The sequence below is a fragment of the Pangasianodon hypophthalmus genome, chromosome 2 (assembly GCF_027358585.1).
Source record: "Pangasianodon hypophthalmus isolate fPanHyp1 chromosome 2, fPanHyp1.pri, whole genome shotgun sequence".
Classification (NCBI taxonomy): Eukaryota; Metazoa; Chordata; class Actinopteri; order Siluriformes; family Pangasiidae; genus Pangasianodon; species Pangasianodon hypophthalmus.
In genome coordinates this window covers 31,665,009-31,684,528 of record NC_069711.1, presented here as the reverse complement: position 1 = coordinate 31,684,528, position 19,520 = coordinate 31,665,009, and the positions used below count along the sequence as shown (strand labels likewise).

Below are 19,520 nucleotides of genomic sequence, written 5' to 3'. Positions count from 1 at the left end.
CCTTTAAGTCCTGGTGGTTACGGAGAGCAATCACAGTTCTCTGTTCACAATTCGATTACAGTTTAAAGGTTTACTTTTAGGAGTAGACAAGCATTGGTGGTGCAGTGGAAACATCCTAGCTCCTTGACTTCCACCAAACACAATGTTAGTCTAAATGCAGACAAATGTAGTTGTGTTCTTAAAACTTTATTTACAAATGTACACTGTGCAGAATGAGTACAAACATGGAATATTTCAACCAGTGGTGCTTCTCAGGTAGTCACACTTCCTTTCTCCTCCACATTGGGATATTCTATCTTCATTGCCATCAAGGACTCTGCACAAATGAGCAACACAAGGCATTTTGATGTCTGGGGTAATGTTACAGCTGAAGTGCTCTTATTTATGTCACACTGTGAGAACTTGCCTTCTGTGTAATCTACATCTGGGGAGGTGGACACTAGGACCCAGGCCAAGCCCACCAACAGAGTGACCACCAGATGCACTATGATCCAGGGATACAGCACACTGTGCTCTGAGCCAGGCAGCCTGATGGAGAAACGTGACAGGGCTTGGATGTTTTGTTCATTAAGAAGAAGGAAAGGAGAATATAGATCTACACATTTGAAACCTAGACAGCAATATTAAACAACATGGCTGCCACAGTGATCCTCTCTCTGTGCACTGTAAAATAAACCTGCATCTAGGGACCCAATATAAACATGCAAATATAATGGTATTGTTTCCCATCAACACCACCTAAGGGGTGTCAGTTAATGTTAGTGGTTTTAAAGATTCAAGATCTTTACTCTCATCTGTACTTTGGTACAATGAAATTCTTATTTTGTTTTGCATAAAACACATATGCAACTGTCAATCATTCCAGATCTATAAGTAGATTTGCTCATCTGCCCTTTTTGCTCATTAATGAGTGATAACTCCTCCTCTGATGTTAAAATGTGGAGCTCCTAAGCAAAAGTAGTGGAGGATTAGTGAGTCACTTTAGTCAGGGGTCATTAATGTGTATCATGTAGGAGACTCACCACAGTGAAGTGTTCACACTGCGGTAGAGATTAATGCGATCGCTAGTCATCTGCTGGCTTAGAGACAGGACCAGAGCTGAGAAATATACTAGAGAGAGAGAGAAAGAAATAAACAGAAAGATGAGTGCAGACCTGTACTGTAAACATTTTTATATCTTTTTATAAACATTTCTAAATTTGTTAGAAAGCAGAAACTCACAGAAGGAGGCGAGTGCCACAGGATCGAGAGTGAGGAAACTCCTGATGGCGGTCGGCGCTCTGGCGAGATTCACTCTGTTGTAAACATTAACAAAAGAGGAACGGAAGTCATATTTCAGTATAAACATATTTAATGTGTTGCGGGGTGGTGTTTTGCTGTAAACAGGCGTAATCACCCCCGTGTCCTACCTGTCGAAGGCTGAAACAGTGCTAAGGGTCAGGAGGAAGTAAAAGAGGCACTGTGCGGGGTAGGCCAGCGTGTAGTACTGCTGCAGTAAGTTCTGCAGAGCGCTCATCTGATCTCCAGCCAAAACGTAGAGCACAATAATATTCCAAACAGCATAACCGGCCAGAAAACCATGAGAGAACAAGCCGATCACCCTGCAGGAAAGGAACACAGGTGTTACTGAGTGATATTAAAGGAGTAGTTCATCAAAAAAAAAAAAAAAAGAAGTTACAGATTGTATTGCTTCATTACATGGAAAAGTTTAAGGGGTGAATATTTGTGTAAGGCTCTGTACATCACAAACACACCTGAAGCCACGGTGCACTCTCATGGACACGTCTCTGGTGGTCCACGTGGACTGGACATCCATGAAGTTGTGCTCCATCTGATTGCTGGTCCGACGCTGATCTGTACGCTCTGCAGGCTGAAAACGGCCTGAAACCACACACACATGCACATGCACACACACACATGCACACACACACACACTTATTATAGATTACATAGATTATATAAGACTGTATACAGTGACTTGCATAACTAATTAAAACCTTTGAAATTTTCTACATTTTCAACTTAATTGAGATTATTGTGTTAAATCTAAACAAAATAGCCCATAATACTTAAGTGTGTGTGCGTGTGTGTGGGGGTTGGCAGGGGGGAATCAATATAGTTTGCAAAATTATTTACAAATAAAAAATGTAAAACAGCATAATGAAGATAAAGGAACTATTAGAACAAATTTGGGTTTGGATTTGGTTATTTTATATAATTGTTTTTGTTTGGTTATTTCATTAATTTATATATATTTATATGTGTGTGCGTATATATATATATATATATATATATATATATATATATATATATATATATATAAATATATATAAATATACACACACACACACACACACACACACACATATATATATATATAAATTTTTTTGTACATTACTAAAATTTTAAACAGTGGTAAGCATGTGGCACAACTGCAACTGCTTAGAAGAGGCTGTCTCATAAAGTTAGCCTGAGAAGCAACAAGCAAGCCAATGGTAACACTCAACATGATGCTACCACCACCATGCTTGACTGTGGGAAAGGTACTCTCAGCTTGATGAGTAAAATAAGTCTCGTCCTCCTGATCAGCTAAAACAGGTTTAATACGTGTCTGCACACCTGAAAGTGGAATCATCCGAGACCTAAACACACTTGTAGACCACTAGAAATGGATCTGCATGGTCAGTGAAAGTGTGAACGTACGTCCCCTCTCGATGAACACCTTGGCCACAGGCTGACTTTGACCCTGAGGAGCGGAGAACAATGCATGTTGGGGGATCGGAGGCTGGGCGCCCGTGATGATGTCATCGTCTTCTACGCCCAGGTCGTTATTCGGCTCCATTTCTGTCACTTTAGGTTTCGTCCTGTAAAGACAAAGACAGACAGACAAGTGAATGAAGGATTTTATTGGAAAGTACACTTTATTAATAAATATAATAACATGAAGCATTTTTTTTTGATGACTCACTTCTTCTTCTTCTTTGGTTTCCGTGTCGTTTCCTCGTCCGAGTTCTGATCTGCCATGTCACCGTTCAGCACCAGGTTGGCCTGATCGCAGTCCTGATCTGACCAATCACAGCACGCCAGCATCACCAAATGGATCAATCAACCGAAAACTACATTTCATCTAATATACAATTATGGTATGGTATTTTGTGATTTGAGTCGCACCAACTGTCTCCGATTTCTTCTTCTTTTTCTTTCTCTGTGGCGGGTTTTCAGGAGGTTCGGGAGTTAAACGCTCTCGGCTCTCTGATTGTCTCGGACTGGCCAGGCCTCCCATCTCGATCCCGCCATCTCCTGAAGTGAAAGAGCCACATTACATTAAATACATGCTGTATGCTCCTTCAACAGGAGATTCACAGATTCTTATCATCTTAAAGGGGCAGTTTGTAAAGTTTAAAAGTCCTCCTAGACCTGAATCAATCAAATCATTTCAAAAATACTTTGCAAAAAAAAAAAATTCTAGTATTGTTATGCTGCTTGCATTTTCATTCTGGCTGTTGTTGATATTTTTCTGGCCCAGAAATTAGCTCCGCCCTGCAGAGCTGTTCAGCTTTGCCTCTTTTTCCTTAAAAGGAAACTGACAAGCATAGCTAGCTTCAGGAGTAGATCAGTTATGGGGAAAAGGGGGGAGATCGTCAGTGTTTTCATTGCAACACGCCACCTCGCCTCTCAGAGCCATGACCTTGTGATGGTTAAACATTTTCCAATGTAAATGCTGAAAGAAAATTTTGAAAGACTACAGTAACTTTCGGGGTGGATATTTGCTAGAGGTATCACCAGCCAATAATATAAAGGTACTTATAAGTGGCTGAAGCATTCCTCCTAATTGTGCAGTGCATGCTGGGTAATCTGCTGATGCAATAATAATGTTTTTTCCCCTTTTAAGAATGACTTAAGCTGGAGTTGAGGATCTCATGTGATCTCACCTTTAGGAACGTCAGCAGCCTCCGTGCTCTCCTCCTGCTTGGGCTTCTTCTTCTTTTTCTTCTTTGGAACTGGCATCTCGTCTTGGTAGAAGAACAGCAGAGATGAATAAACTTCAGGATTTTGATTATAGATATTAGATATTTTTGAAGCTGGAAATGAACTCCAGTGTTGATGAAATGTCTCCAGATGCTGTTATAAGAAAATTTCTACTAACAGTAATTCCCACCACCTCATCGTTGATTGATTTCTTAAGACAGCACACCCCCAAGTTTCATTCACTAATGAAGATGTCATACTAACCTGCTGTATCTTGGCTTATTTTAGTGAAGGGCGATGCAAAGGTAGAGAGAAGAGAGAGAGAGACAAAGAGATCAGGGGAAAATGATCCAGCTGACACACTGTGCACCAAAAACAAAGTGAAAAGTAACATCTCACTATTAACCGTGGTGCTTACCTTGGCAAAGACGGCAACGCACGTGGTCCCCGCTAATTACAAAAAGGCACAATGTCACATCTTTGATTATGTATTCACAGAACACACAGGTATAAAATGGGCAAGCTGATGCATTCAGAGGTCACAACACACACTCTTTAACCGTTCTAGCACTCTTTTCTGTCTCAGACACCAGTGTGTGATGTCTTCAGAAAACTCACCAGTCGATTCTTCGCCATTCCCACTTAAGAATAACAGCCAGAAAGTGACATTTTACACACACACACACACACACACACACAGGCGTGTACACAGATTAGTGCTGAGCTAAATCTGAGGCCAGGATTACACCACTACTTACTCAAGTGTTGACATTAATGAGCTTTACTTCACCTTAAGTGATTTTTTTTTTTTAATAAATAAAATACAAATGAACACACACACACACACACGGAGACCCCTAATCTCAGAACCCCTAATCTATATATATATATATATATATATATATATATATATATATATATATATATATATATATATATGTATATATATCATGAAGTTGTCATATATTTTTGTGATATAATATTTTCATTATATCACCCACTCCTAGTGTATAGATTTCAAATCCAATCTAATTTTCTGAATCTACTGAAAGATCAAGAAGTTCAGGAAGGCTATGCATTTTTTTCTGTCTGGTGTCCAGAGAACACTATAAGCTTTAAAACTCTAAGTTTTCACCAGCGAAACGGGATTTGTTTTGTCAGATTTTCTGACAGTAACAGGTGAATCTAGACCTCACAAATAAACTGGAACTGACTTGACTTGGGATTCAAGGCTTGGAAATCTGTATGGACTCGCACTCATAATAAACCTATGACTTATGAAAGTGTATAAAGTCTGGGTTATTCCGTTGTAGCTACATGCTTAAGCAACAAGTGTAATTATCTAAGACTTATAAATACTTTGGGACTCTGGGACTCTGGACTCGTGATGCCTCGCTTGCGACGGAGTCGACTCTTTCAGATCAACCTTTCAGAGGGCCAGACAAACAGATTCTGTCATGCTCTCACTGACAATACATCAGCACTCACGATTCTCCAATGCTGTTAATTACATAATCAAAAAGCATCTAACGAAACCTATTAACATCTGATTTGTTTGACACACACTAAAAATGTAGAGTCAGTTCTAGCAAGAATAGTGTGACTGAAGCATCATGAGGGCCTGAATGCACTGTTGCTTGTTATAATGTGTTATAAAGTGTAGTGTATTGGGAAGGTCAATATCACAATGGAAGGACATGAATCTTTTTCACGTTCTACTTTAATCAAAGTTAAGCGCAGACCAGACAGTGCAATAATATTCATGCAGGAATGAATGTTGTATTATGGTTACTGAATGTTGTATTAGGGTTTTTTAATAAAAAAAAAAAAGAATGCTGTATTAGGGTTATTCAGTGCAAATACGTAGCACCTTGCTGATTTGTAACATTTGATTAAATAGATTATTTTTTAAAAAGAAATGGACAAGAAGCCTTTTGGAAGATTAAAGAGTCGAGCTGAGCTGAGTCCACTGACTCACTGAAAAGAGTCGACTCGGACTCGACTCAGACTCGTGATTCAGACAACTCTTGATTTGATTCCTGACTCATGAACAAGCCTGGGTTATTCAGTTTCAGCTGTAGGTTTACTCAGAGCAGGCTTTTAAAAATCTGCTGCAAATCATCGCAATATTTTCAGTACAAATTCTTGCTCCTAATAATAACAACGTAAATCCGCTCAATCTGGCAACCGGTTTCCAGAGTTATGCAGCACATAGGACCACATTTAGCTTGCAAAACTTACTTTCTGCACGTGGGAAATTGGCGCGAGGTCTCTTCTTCTTGTGCTGTAAACCTGCGTTACATACAATTTATGAACATATAAATTATCTAAAAAAATATTGCGTAATTAACGCGCTTACATCAAGCTAGCTAGCAAGCTAACTGTGTTACCCAAACAACATGCTAACAACAGCCCTATCTTAGCACTCACCTTTTCATCGTCAGTGTCCATTGTCATTTTTATTTAAAAACAAAAAACACTCTTCTCAACTCATAAATCTCAGCTTTTAATCTATTGGGAATTTTAACAAAAAATGAGAACGCCAAAAATTAAAAATAGAACCGCACAGATTTCTGTTTTTAGGCTTTACGAGGCTAAATCTCAAATACATCCATATAGTACATATCGCGCACTAGATATGACGTAGACGTCCGTTAATTCATGCCCTATGAAGTGCACTTCTGATCCTGTAGGGACTCGTTTGGAATGAAGCCGTTGTGTTGTTTGTTGCCGTTGGATACGGACCGTTCACTTCCGTGTCACGTGACTTCTGTAATTAAATCTGGGTTATAAACGCGCCACAAAGTTCATAAACTTTTTTTTGTAGATAAATTGTAATCTGTATATATTTATTTATTCATCCAGAAATATGAAAGATGCTAAACTATATATATATATATATATATATATATATATATATATATATATATATATATATATATATATATATATATATATATATATATACACACACACACTGATCAGCCATAACATTAAGACCACTAACAGGTGAAGTGGGTTAGATATATTAGGCAGCATGTGAACAGGTCTCAAAGTTGATGTGTTGGAAGCAGGAAAAATGGGCAAGCTTAAGGATCTGAGCGACTTTAACAAATTGTGATGGCTAGACGACTGGGTCAGAGCATCTCCAAAACAGCAGGTCTTGTGGGGTGTTCTCTGTATGCAGTGGTTAGGACCTAAAAGAACCAAAAGTGCTCCAAGGAAGGACACCCGGTTAGCCGGTACGTATGTATGTATGTATGTATTTTGTTTATATGTGTGTAAAATGATACAGTAGTTCAATCTGAGATTCAAAAATTCAGCAATTATAAATGTACCTATTATACAGTGTTACAATGTGATGCATCATTTATGCTAAAAATGTAAGAAACAAAAAAAAGGTGCAAATAACATTTTGAGGAAAATAAAAAGATTAGGCTGTTCATTCATATCCTGACCTGAGTAAAATAACCACACAGAATATAAAACATTTTTAAAGTGAATTTCATGAAAGAAATGATCATATTACTGTACAGTATCTATTCACACAGTGTACGTTCACATGCCTCACATCCAGGGCTCAAGCACTTCATCACAACAAGACACAGTGTTTCTGCTCCAGTTCTGATCCATCTCATGAGTGTTTTGATGTTATGAGTTAAATCAGTTGTCTTAAAAACAGTAAAAACCCTAAACTGAGCCCTACATGTCATGTCCACATTCAGATTTCCTCAGTCGGTCTGATCCACGATGCAGGAACCCACTGTGGCTCTTCCTGAGCTCTCCTCACCGCCGTCATCAGCTGCACACAGGACGCCTGCAGGCCGTCGTTCACGATCACGTGATCAAAAAACTGACCGTAATGCTGCTCCATCTTGCGGCCTGCCTCCTCGATCTCATAAAAGTCCTCATTCTGTGAGAGAGAAATTAAAAAGGTATGACAGAAGGTATTCTGTTCACTATATTTGGATCTTCATACACCTAAGAAATGTTATTATTTTAGTCAGGTAACCTCTAGGCTATATATAGGCAATTCAAGAATGTGTGTGATCACACAAACCCACCTTAAACGGTCGACTGGTGCAGTAATGAGTCACCTGGGCTTTGAGCCGTGTTCGTTTCATTTGGGCAAAAGGAGGAGGTTTTATATAGATGATGTACGCTTTCAGCTCATGAGTCCGTACTGACTCAATGGCCTGGGAGTAAACAACAAGCAGAGAAAATTCTTAATAGTATTTATCATTTAATTATATATTACAAGGATATCCTTTGCTCTCATAAACTCAACTTTTGACTCTTTCCTGTTTCCCCGGAGTTCATATACTGTATGTGGTTATACACATCTGTTATAAAATCTGTCGTCCATTACTCTTAGGAAAACCCAAGATCTTTCAATACAAAAGAATGCGATGGTTTTCTGACCTGCACAAGTCAAGTAATGGATTTTAAAAACTAAATTTAAGCACAATCGTGTGAAACATAACAAAAGCTTGAAGCTGCTGAAAATTTTACTAGCAAGAAGCGAATAAGACCCTACTATAGGAAACAAGTTTCACACTCACATATGGATCAATATCAATGATGCAGATCTTCCCAGCAGCCAGAACATCCTTCACTGCATCCACGCTGGTGCCGTAGAGGTGACCCTTGAACTCGCCGTACTCCACCAACCTGAGGAAACAAACACGTCACTGTGACAGCTGAATATAATGTATACAGCAGTAAGATAAGATCAGTAAGTACAGTTTCTGTAAGTAGTTGTAAATATGACAAAATCCTTATAGAGAATATGATAGACATTGTTGGCAGTTTTAAAGTGTGTAGGTATACAAATGATGATAGAATATGAATTCATTTTTCCCACAATTAATACCTTATCATGTACTATCTGACCACTGCTGTGATAATGAAGGAGAATCTGTGAAACCTAATACACTACATATCTTATTGCAATAAATTCCATTTCTTTGTCTTCTTCATTTTGTGCTAAACTTTAGTACTCAGCTACAAATACCCTTAAAGTGTGTGAAATCACCTGTTGTTGTACACCATGTTCTCAAACTGATCCCTGCCGATGAAGTGATACTCCCGCCCGGGTTCCTCGTACATCTTCCGAGGCCTCGTCGTGTCTGTAAGCAGAAAATTAAGCACATGTGGCGTAGAACCCAGAGAGAGAGAGATCGTGTTTTTCGATCAGAGGTGTGAGAGCGAGTGTGTACTGACGTGGTGTGGCTCCCAGGAAGATCCTCGGGTTGATCTCGATCAGTTTTCTGCGTAGCTCGTTCACACCGACTCCAGACGGACCTGAGAGAACAGCGCATATATAGGCAGTAAGAAGACAAATAAAGTTCACACACACACACACAATCAGCAGAGTTCCAGTGTTTAGTTAGTATAATACACTTATACAAATGAGTTGTTAGGCAATAAGGCAAGTGTTTTTGTGTTCTGAGATGATTTTCTGCTCACCACGGTTGTAAAGAGTGGTTATTTGAGTAACCGTAGCATGTTCAGCTTAATAAGCAAATTTATTCTAATGATATGTTGTTCTTATTATTATAGTAATTTATGGTCATTTATAATGTTTGAGAGCAAAAGTTTACATCCCCCCATGGTGTTTGATTGGAACAAACATATTTAAAATGAAAGGACACACACCAAAACATACATAAAACTACATCCTGCTATGATCCTCTTGCAGAATGAATTGGTATGGAGAAGGTGGGCATTATTAGAAAATATACTCGGTGAATATTTATATCACATTCAGACAAGGGGTTGCAAACTTTTGAAGTGTTTTTTATATTTTTTAAAATATATTTTATTTTTCACTATTAATGTTTTAACATACACTATGTGACTAGTTCTGTTATTTCTATTCATTGTATTTCATATATATATATATACACACACACACACACACACACATACATACACACATACCCAGACTCACCCAGCAGGGCGATGAGGCGGTGTGTGTCCTCTGGGTGACGCTGGTATCGCACCACCTCCTCATATGGGCTGGCGAGGGAGCTGGGGCAGCACGGGGCACGGATCAGGCCTGAACCTCCACCCTGAACCCTACGCCGACGACACACACGCAGACTCCTCCGGAACCCGGCTGAGACAATCACACACACACACACACACACACACACACACACACATAGCAGGTAGAACTACAGGTTCCAGCACACAGACTCCCAGTACATTAAAAGCATTAACAAAGCTACAAAATGTATAAAAGAGAAAATAATCTATGTCCTTTCACTGTTATAATACTTGTCATTTGTTTCTGTCAAAAATATGTTGTGTTATATTTATATTTAAGTTTGTACATAATTGAAATCCCCTTCAATACACAAAAATATCCTAATATATTGTATATTTGTATTGGTATATTGTATCATACAATTCAATAGCTATTGAAATTCAAAACATCCAGATGTTGGTCCAGATGTTGTGCAGCAGTATTGCCATCTAGTTGCAGCCTTTACACAATACTCAAGTGAAGCACACAATGAGATCTGTTTAGAAAACTCTTAAATGCCAAATCAGACCATAAAATGGAGGTATAAAGTGGTCCTGGAACAGTTACGTTGTGTTTAATACATTTTGATAAAGGATAATGATTGACACTTACCGATATAGATGCCATCAATGCTAGCGCTAAACTCGCTCTCATCTGAAATCAGAAACAAACCAATAAGCAGATTCTGTGTGTGTTAGATAAACAGTACACATAAAAACTCAATGATTAAACGTGATTAAAGTGCATTTACCCTCCTTTAGTTCCTCTTCTCAGTCACCAGTAGATGGAATAGATGGAAATTTAAGTCTTAAATCAACTAAAATCATTCATGTTGTGCATAATTTAGTCATATTCATTTGTCAAAAAAACTATTCTAAAAAACTTGCCTACCAGATTCAAAAGCTTCCTCATCTAAGAAAAGAATAAATCTCATTAGCCTCATTCGTGGATTACTGAAATTATAACAAGATTTTTAAGATGGAGATAAAGATACCTGTTTCTACAATAGACACATCTATAGCCATCATGTCATCCTCTGAAGCAAGGAGAGATGAAACAGCATAGTTATACTGATTTTTAAAAAGGCCATTTATTAATAAAATAACATTGATGACTGCTTCTCACCTTCATCCACTGTGCTCACTTCAGATAAGCACAAAAGAACCAAAAGACATTGTTTTCAACATGAAATTATGATGTTTTGTACAGATTATGTCAAAATACAAAATTGTGCAAAATAAAAATTACACATGATGATTCAAATTTTCCACAATTCAAAGTATTGTCTCTAACAACCATTTTCATCACTAAATTCTCCCAAAAACACAATAATTGGCACACCTGAAGATCACTTAAAAGACCAGAAATCATTTGTGAGAATTTATTTGAATTAATATTTTTTATTTTTTAATTACTCTCAAGTTCTGACCGTATTCTTTTTCCCTGTGGTATAAATACAAGGTTGCACAAATATCAGATACCTGTTAGCAATTACGATACAGAAAATAGCTTGTTAAAATGTAAATTAAATGTAATGTAAAAGAGACAGATGCTTCTAGACCTGCACAAGTCAGCAATTAAAAGGGTCGTAAAAAGTTTCAAAAGGAAGAGTTGAAAATTTCCCAAGAAGAGAACATACACTTTCGTTCCTTCTTAAGGTTTAAAACGGCATCTTGAAAACAACAATCTATACGCGTAAATTGAAGAATAAAAAAGGAGTTTAAACTGTTTCGCATGGAGAAGTGGACTAAACCTTGCTAGACATTATAGGAAAAAGACTCAGCTTGTTATACTCTTCAGGAAAGACCTCATCAAAACATTGTAAGGGTGCCAATATGTAAAACTATACAGCGTCTTTATATGGTTAAGTTCAGTTAAAAGGGTCTGATTAATGTTTACTAGTTTTAATCAAGGGTGCCATTAATTTTGGATACTCACAGATTTTGTTCCAGGTGTGGGGCTGCGACCACCAGAATTCTTTCAGCTTCCTTGACACCCAGAACAAAAAAAAAACAAAAACAGATGATGCGAAATGTTAAACACTTTAATGTACTGTATTGTGCATATATATAATCCATACAGATCATTGAGTATAATCAAGATATCATTAACCCCTGACCTCTTGAGCATGCAGGCGGAGGGGACGAGGCCAGCACACGTTGAGCTGCACGGCAGTTTCTTCGCCTGCCACCAGAGGGCGTCTGTCTGGTCCACTATCTCCAGCAGGTTGCCCTTCCTGAAGGCCATGCCAGCGTCCACACACGGGATGCCAGGGTCCTGGTGGGGGTTGTAGTCCACCATGGCTCGCACAAACAACTACAGTCGAGACAGACATGAGTGGCAGCACAAAAAGAGTAAAAACTAGTAGTTATTTAGAAAAGAAAAGCCTATAACCATTGATCTGATGCTAAGAGTATAGAAACCCAGGAAGGAAGAAAGAAATAACTGACCATGGTCTTGTTGTTGACGGGTCTGTCAGTAATCGGGACTACTTTAAACATAACTGTTCCGTGTGAATGAGCCTGTTGGGGAAAGACACGACTCATCAGGTCACATCCAGCACTTTTCACGTAAGACAGAATAAAGTGAGAATGGAATTAAAAACCCTGACCAGTATTTTTATTATCTGCTCTGGTTCCAGTCCAAACACAGGATGTCCGTTCACCTCCACCAGTCTGTCTCCGGCATGCAAGAGACCTGCAAGAGGACACGAAAATAAGATAAAAAAATGCTCACAACACTGGAGCTATCTAATTGCATGAAAATACATGCTCATGACACCACGATTAGCTACAGGTTTTCCACCAAACCATCATACATATACTAATGCTTCAGAAACATACTGTAAATTACCAGTGATTAACATTGGTTCAATTACAATTGCTACCAATGTTCCCAATTCAATGTGCTACGTGTGAATATGGTCAATAAGGCATGGAAGTAATCTCACCACTGCGGTCAGCCAATCCTCCATGAATAATTCGAGCCACGTAGATCTCTCCCGTCATTTCATCTCTCCGTATAGTCGCTCCCTGAAATGAATGAATGCACTTAAAGTGGACAAAACCTTTACTTATAAACAGTGGTCAAATGATCAACAAAGAAAAAGATGAATGAGTGTCTGGGCAGGAAAGATGATGAAAGAGGAGAGTAGCATCGAAACTAGAGTGGATGATGATGATTTGGAAGACGATGAAGACAAGTGGATGAAATGACGGTCCATGAGATGTAAGGAATGAAAAAAGCAGACAGATTACTATATAAAAGTGGGATAAGTGATCAAAAAAGAGAAAACCACCTAATTTCTTTCCATTCTTTTTCCTCCGATTATGGAAACACCAGATTCAACCACTCCTGTCCCTGTGGTTTTTGGGAAGAGCTGGAAAGCTGGAGGCCATTGGACACATTGAAGTGTCTGTTATTCTGATGCCTTGGAGATGTGGGTGGAAACTTGGGTTCGCCTCTGCCTTTTAGTGAGGTGATGATGGCGGAAGGCTGAGATGCCATTGGCTGAGCTGGAAAAATACTAACAGAGCTGGAGGAAGAAGAAAAGGAAGATGCAGAAGAAAAGTAGGAAGGGCAGTGAAAATGGCCAACCAAGCTGCCAGGGGGATTAGCATGCCTAGAGATGCTTTTGACATCAGTTTGGTGCATATTAACAGAAGCATTAACACATAAATCTGCATTTCCACACCAAGGAGATGCTTTATAGTCATAGGTTTTTCCATCCGTAGATTCCTCAGAAGCTGCTTTTGATTCTAATGTTGCGTTGGTAAGCTTTTCCATTGTCTGTGTCAATAAGAGAAGCACCTTTGCATTTTCCTGCATACTCTCGGGTGTGCACTCGGTGGCTGCAGCCATCTTCTGACTAAGTAGCTGCACATCCAGACTCTCTTTCTTGGCCAGATCGAATCGGGAGTTGGTTGATGCCTGCATCACTTGACGGTGGAGAATGGGGCTTGAAGGAGCAGTGCGTATATATCGGAGAACTCTGGGGGGACGAGGGGGAGATTTGTGTCCAAGAAGTGCAGTGTTTCTTATATCAGAGCCATCTCCAGCATTCAAGTCTTTGGTAAAATCTTGAAATCCAGATCTATACCCCCTTGCAAGAACTAATGAGTAACTGGGGCTCCTGTCCCAGCATGCACTGGTCTGCTGGAAAGCAGGCATATCTCCATGTGCGCTAAGCCCTCTGGGTTGGGATGAGGGTTTTGGTATCCCTTTGGTTATGGATCCCCCTACTGACACAATGTTCCTTCACAAGATACAAGACTCAAGTTATTCATCAAAGCACAAAGTGTCAAAAGGAAGACAGTGCATGGAAGACAGTTTGACTTAAAGTCAAGCATCAACAAATTAAGCTTGCCATGTTTCTACACTTTAGCTACACCTACGCTGGTAACTGGGGCACCTTCTGCAGAACTGGCAAATAAACTCAGTGGTACAATAAGCTAAAGACAAGTTTCCTCAGAAGATGCTCACTAGAGGTTGGTTGTTCTTGACCATGCAGACGATCCTCATGGCCTCCTCATTGTTGGCCAGGTCTTCAGGCAGTGGAGGCAATACAGGCTCGTAGTCCTTCAGTCCCACGACATCATGGGCTGAGAGCAGAGCCTGAAAGCACATAGCTCTAAATTTCTCTGCATGCAAAACATCGTATTTTCAGATAAAGCTGAGAGCTGGAGTAACCCTAGACTTTCCATTTCTCTAACACCTGATTCAAGTCACTGCTTAAATATCAAGCCGTGAAGTAGTTATTAGCGGAAGTGGGAATACTTGCTATAATTAAATACCATTTTCAAATGGATACTTATTAATTGGATTAAATTTCCAAAAATATTTTTCCTCATTACATTGTCATTTTAGACTTTCCAAATAGTCACTGCAAAAAATTTCAAAAGATCATGAGCTAACAATCCAGTCAGTTTTTTTTATGTGTATTTTTTATTTATTATCTATATTTAAAATATATTTGCATTAAATCCAGAGCAATTTGTTTGGATGCCACAACCAATCATCAACCTGTGCAGACTGAACCGTTAATTCACAGCGACTTGTATGGTGGATGTTCCATGCACATAAGTTAAGCCTAAAAATAAACAGATTATTAAAAAAATTTTGTATATAATTGGTGATATGGTGAAGCTATCTGTGAGGAAATATGAATGTAGTGTAATATAAGGAATCTCCAGTGTCGAAGCTTTGCAACAATCAGAGCTAAAGCTTTCGTATAAGTTTTTCACCACAGAAGAGTCTTCAGACCAGAGGAAATTGTGGTTTGAAGTTTCTTGGTGAGATGACAAGCTGCAGGTTTTATTATATACAGAAATTTCAAACTCTACCGAAGCATCTAATGGATCAGGTTCATGATTTAATTTCACTTAGCATTAGCACTGGTTACCTGCATGTGGGGCTCCATGAGAAGGCAATAAAGTTCTCTGGCCTCATAGGATGGATACGGCAGAGCTCTCAAATCTGACAGAATCTGGAACATGCCACACGTAGAGTCAGGAGTAGTTATTTCTTTATTTATATCATCTAGATTTTTGTGAGGAAGTGAGAAGCTTGAAATAAGCAAGCTAATCATTAAAAAACATCAGCATTCTTAACCTCAAGTGAGAGCCCAGAGGCGTAGGAGAGATACGGGGTAGCCGAGTTCCTCAGATATTGCTGCAAACACTCATAAACCTGCAGAGAGAGAGAAAGAGAGAGAGAGAGAGAGAGAGAGAGAGAGAGTTTGTTGAATTCTCGATTCTGATTGGTTAGAAGGTGTTCTGACAGTCGTTCCAGCTACAAGGCAAAATTACAGGTTTAAATGAATGCACTTATTTTAATATGTAATTGTTACAATAGTAAAAACTTTGTATGGTGGACCATTATTTAGCATTTTTGGAAGGAGACTCCAGTGCCAGCACCTATGGATGGAGTCTCCAGTGTCAGAAAATAAACTTCAGGCTGGTAACAGTAACTCCAGTACAGTAATTTGCATCAGGCCACATCACACCGTGTTGATGATTTTCCTATGCCAGCACCCCCAAGTGTTTTATCCTTTACATAACTGACCTTGAGTAAAGACTGTAGCCATGGAGTGTTCAGGAGACTGTGCAGAAGTTCAGTCCCGTTTATGTCCTTGCCAATGGAGTCCTTCACTTCTTTGACCACGTGAGACAAGATCTGCACGAGATCTGGATGTGGTTTGAGGCAGATATTTAAAGAAAAGATTTTGGGTGAGCTATGTTAGTTTTATAGCTCCAGTGCAAAATTTATGAATCAACCACCAGACACCAAGCATGTCCTGGCAAATCAACAAAATTGATTTTCAGTTTTTCACAGTTTCTTCAAGAAACCATCATGAACAACATCACAGTCATCATTATTCAGAAGCGTCCCATCTCTTACCCCCTTCTTCTACATTCAGCAGCACTTTGGCTCCGTTCTCCATAGCTGGCTTCATTGTCCAGAGATCTGGAGTCTGGATTTCACATCTGCCACGCCACACAGTATTTCATGTCTTCATCAGCACTAATGATGCACAAGACAAAGTTTACTTTAATGCTGTCAAACTCATGAGAGTGGTTCCCGTATCAGCATCAGTTAGCAAGCTGAACATTTATTATTGGAAAGATGGAACTATAGTTTGCATAACCATAGGACAAAAAGACATTTATTTTATAGCAACAAGCATTGTGTGTGTGTGTGTGTGTGTGAGTGGGTCATGGCAAAGCTTTGCTTTCTTCCTTTTGTTGAATTTCCTGAACACACCATCATTTAACTTTTAACTGTAACTTCTTGTAGATGAATTGTAAAACAGAAGAACATTAAAAATTTTTCATCCCCAAGCCATGGGGGTGCAAACTTTTGCACTTTTCTGTAGTTTGATTTAAACCTTGTGACATTGCGCAGTACAGTGACTGCTGTACAATTTTGTGTTCCTGGTATTATTTTCATTATTTCCATCCAATTATGAGTTTTCTCAAAATTTAATCTTTTCTTTGTTATACTACAGCGCTGAATTCTTGAATCTGATTAGTCAGATTGTCTTTATTAATTTTTTATCACAGCAGCTCTGACACTAGTTCCAGCTGCAAGCAAATCCCAAGTTCATATTAATGCGCTTGTATAAATCTGTTATTATTTCAGTAGTAACCTTTTTTTTTTTTTTACAGGGATTTGCATTTAGCATATTATTCAGCAAAGAACAACGTATTATCATTGGCTTGGTTAAGTTTTCTGTAAGGATGTGTTTATTTGATTATAGAAGGAGTCTCCAGCGTCAGCGCTCTGTGTCAGTTTTTCGACATGGAACAAGGAGTTTACGCTTTTTGCATTTTTTTTGTCTCAACAGAGTAAAAAAAGAGAGGCTAGTCAGGGAATGACTGTTTATAGCTGCTATGTGGTAATATCAGGAACTAACTTGTTTCACAGGCATTCCACAACATTAAACAAAATATAAGTGTAAATATAAGTGTATAAAATGTACTTTAATTAACATTCTTTAATTAACTAAATAGCAAAATGTACATGTTTGAGATTAGATTGCAGATTTGCATGCATTCTTGCATGCTATAGAGTTTGCATTAAAAAAAAAAGTACCAAAATCTGTAATTCCTCGAGTCTATATGCTTTAAGTAGAAATAATATTCATTCAATTATGTCAGATTGTATTTATAATAAATTTCAAACGGACTGTGGTGAGCCACATCTGAATTAACACACAGAATACTTTCATTCACATGGGAGAAAAAAAATGTTACATGAAGATCTAAGTCTCTAAGGAGGAAGCTACTTAAGCGACAAATCGTCATTACCTTTAGAAGAAATAATTCTCTCTCTACGTCCTCTTCTCGCTCGCGTCCTTTTCCAGTCAGGAGCAGATTTAGAGTTGTGTTAGGACAGAGTGTGATCCCTGTCTATCCTTAATCCCATGCATACAGAATGAGGAAAGCTGTGAGTGAGCGGGGGAGGGGATTAAAGCTGCTGTAAATGATTTTCTTAAAGAATACACCGGCGAAACCGTCTTTACATCCTGATAGCTAGCACTAAGATTAAATAAATATGAAGAACAAATGTCATTGTGACCATCCCAGGCTCTGTACTCAGCAAAAATATTTCCAACATGGTCCAGCTGTATTGACCAATCAGGATGCTTTTTTTTGTTGTTGTATTCACTTGCAGTACATTCTAGCTTTCTAAAGAGGTTCTTCTTGGAACCCTGTCCATTAGGGGAAACTCTGCATTATATAAAATCTATACAAAATCTTTAACTGTCCTCCCAAAAGGACAATACGCTACCACTCCAAATGAATTTTTTTAAATAGGTGCACATGCACATGAATTTTTTTAAATAGGTGCATTAGTACATTAGTGTTCCTCTTATACTTCAGCAATTTACCAATAAACATAAAGTTTTATCTGTGTTAAATGTAGAATCCTTAACTGTTCTTCAGTTTTCTATTTGGGGAAAACTTTTAATGTGGAACGCTACGATTGAGTGTTTCTTGGGTTAAAGGATTCCAAGAAGAAACCAAAGAGCCCTTAAAGCAAGGGTCTTCAATATGATTCAGAAAGGGTTGGTGTGGTTACATTACATCTGATTTCACTTGTTTAATCAGTTCATCTTGATCTCCAATCGACTGTCAAGTGTGCCGCCAATTTGGCTGTAATGAAAGCCTACAGCCACACTGACTCTTTGCGGATAAGATTGAAGACCGCTGCCTTAAAGTGTCCCTGAAATCACAATGGCTGTTTCAGTATATAGTATAGTATATCTGAAAAAAAAAAAAAAAAAAGTTTCTCATTTTATAATTCTCCAGTTTTGGGTAAACTAGCAAATAGTTGATTCATAACTAGACGCAGCTTCATAATTGTCCAATGAAATGCTCTATAGAGTCGTATATGAGATCCCAGGTGGGTCTTGCTCTACAGTAGTAGCTCGTTAGCAGTAAAGATGGTTCGTCTGAGTGTTTTTGGCTGTAATAGTCTAGTTTCCAACCATCACTTAGTTGAGTTGGTTGGTGTTCTTTTGTAAGTAAAAGTTAATCTCTTGTTAATCTCTTCTCACTGTTCTCCATATTCAGCTAGCTCACTAAGCTAATGTCAGGTTTGTTTAGATTCAGCAGCGGTGTGGCGTCTCTCAAACTTCAAAACTCAGTAAAGCTCTTCAGCACGCCGTCGCTCTGACTTCCTGTTTCAAAGGGAAATACGTCTACATATGGAATCGAATCACAGCTAAGAAGCCATTTCATGGGGACTTAAAATTATACAAAGTGCTCTTTAAGGGTTCTTTTCTATAAGCACAGGACCTTAAAGCGTTCTCTGGAGGAAACCTGTAATGGCTCTGTCTGGATCCCTACAACAAACGGGTTCTCTTTCAGAAAAGATTTAAAGTAGATCCCATAGAACAAAGATAGAACAATTAACCACTCAAAGAACCCTTTTTCTAAGGAACCATTTTTTCTAAGAATGCAGATTCTAGACTCCTGGATTATGAGGTTTATTTGCATACTGATGCATATGATGA

At 38.6% G+C, this 19,520-nt stretch overlaps 2 protein-coding genes across 3 annotated transcripts; both read right to left on the bottom strand.

Moving 5' to 3' along the window:
- Nucleotides 1-170: 170 nt before the first annotated feature.
- On the bottom strand, nucleotides 171-6,687 carry tmem237b (transmembrane protein 237b). Of its 2 annotated transcripts, XM_034314295.2 has the most exons (14): nucleotides 6,400-6,687; nucleotides 6,211-6,261; nucleotides 4,388-4,419; nucleotides 4,234-4,247; nucleotides 3,933-4,013; nucleotides 3,172-3,300; nucleotides 2,969-3,065; nucleotides 2,704-2,864; nucleotides 1,755-1,881; nucleotides 1,410-1,601; nucleotides 1,222-1,295; nucleotides 1,023-1,110; nucleotides 407-528; nucleotides 171-316 (listed from the first exon to the last, which is right to left on the bottom strand). In XM_034314295.2, exons 1-14 carry the CDS (start codon nucleotides 6,424-6,426, stop codon nucleotides 252-254), a joined length of 1,260 nt encoding a protein of 419 aa, XP_034170186.2. In that variant the 5' UTR covers nucleotides 6,427-6,687; the 3' UTR covers nucleotides 171-251. The 2 variants fall into 2 exon arrangements, with proteins under 2 accessions (XP_034170186.2, XP_034170191.2); XM_034314300.2 differs by lacking the exons at nucleotides 6,211-6,261; nucleotides 6,400-6,687 and adding an exon at nucleotides 4,588-4,620.
- Nucleotides 6,688-7,116: 429 nt separating this feature from the next.
- On the bottom strand, nucleotides 7,117-19,485 carry mpp4b (MAGUK p55 scaffold protein 4b). The gene is made up of 22 exons (XM_053231694.1): nucleotides 17,809-19,485; nucleotides 16,400-16,522; nucleotides 16,064-16,185; nucleotides 15,611-15,688; nucleotides 15,402-15,485; nucleotides 14,483-14,614; nucleotides 12,951-13,032; nucleotides 12,612-12,697; nucleotides 12,451-12,522; nucleotides 12,120-12,316; nucleotides 11,939-11,988; nucleotides 11,126-11,143; nucleotides 10,995-11,036; nucleotides 10,892-10,912; nucleotides 10,752-10,766; nucleotides 10,613-10,654; nucleotides 9,923-10,090; nucleotides 9,193-9,273; nucleotides 9,005-9,098; nucleotides 8,532-8,640; nucleotides 8,034-8,165; nucleotides 7,117-7,882 (listed from the first exon to the last, which is right to left on the bottom strand). The coding sequence occupies exons 2-22, from the start codon at nucleotides 16,452-16,454 to the stop codon at nucleotides 7,691-7,693; spliced, it is 1,872 nt and encodes a 623-aa protein (XP_053087669.1). The 5' UTR covers nucleotides 16,455-16,522; nucleotides 17,809-19,485; the 3' UTR covers nucleotides 7,117-7,690.
- Nucleotides 19,486-19,520: the final 35 nt, after the last annotated feature.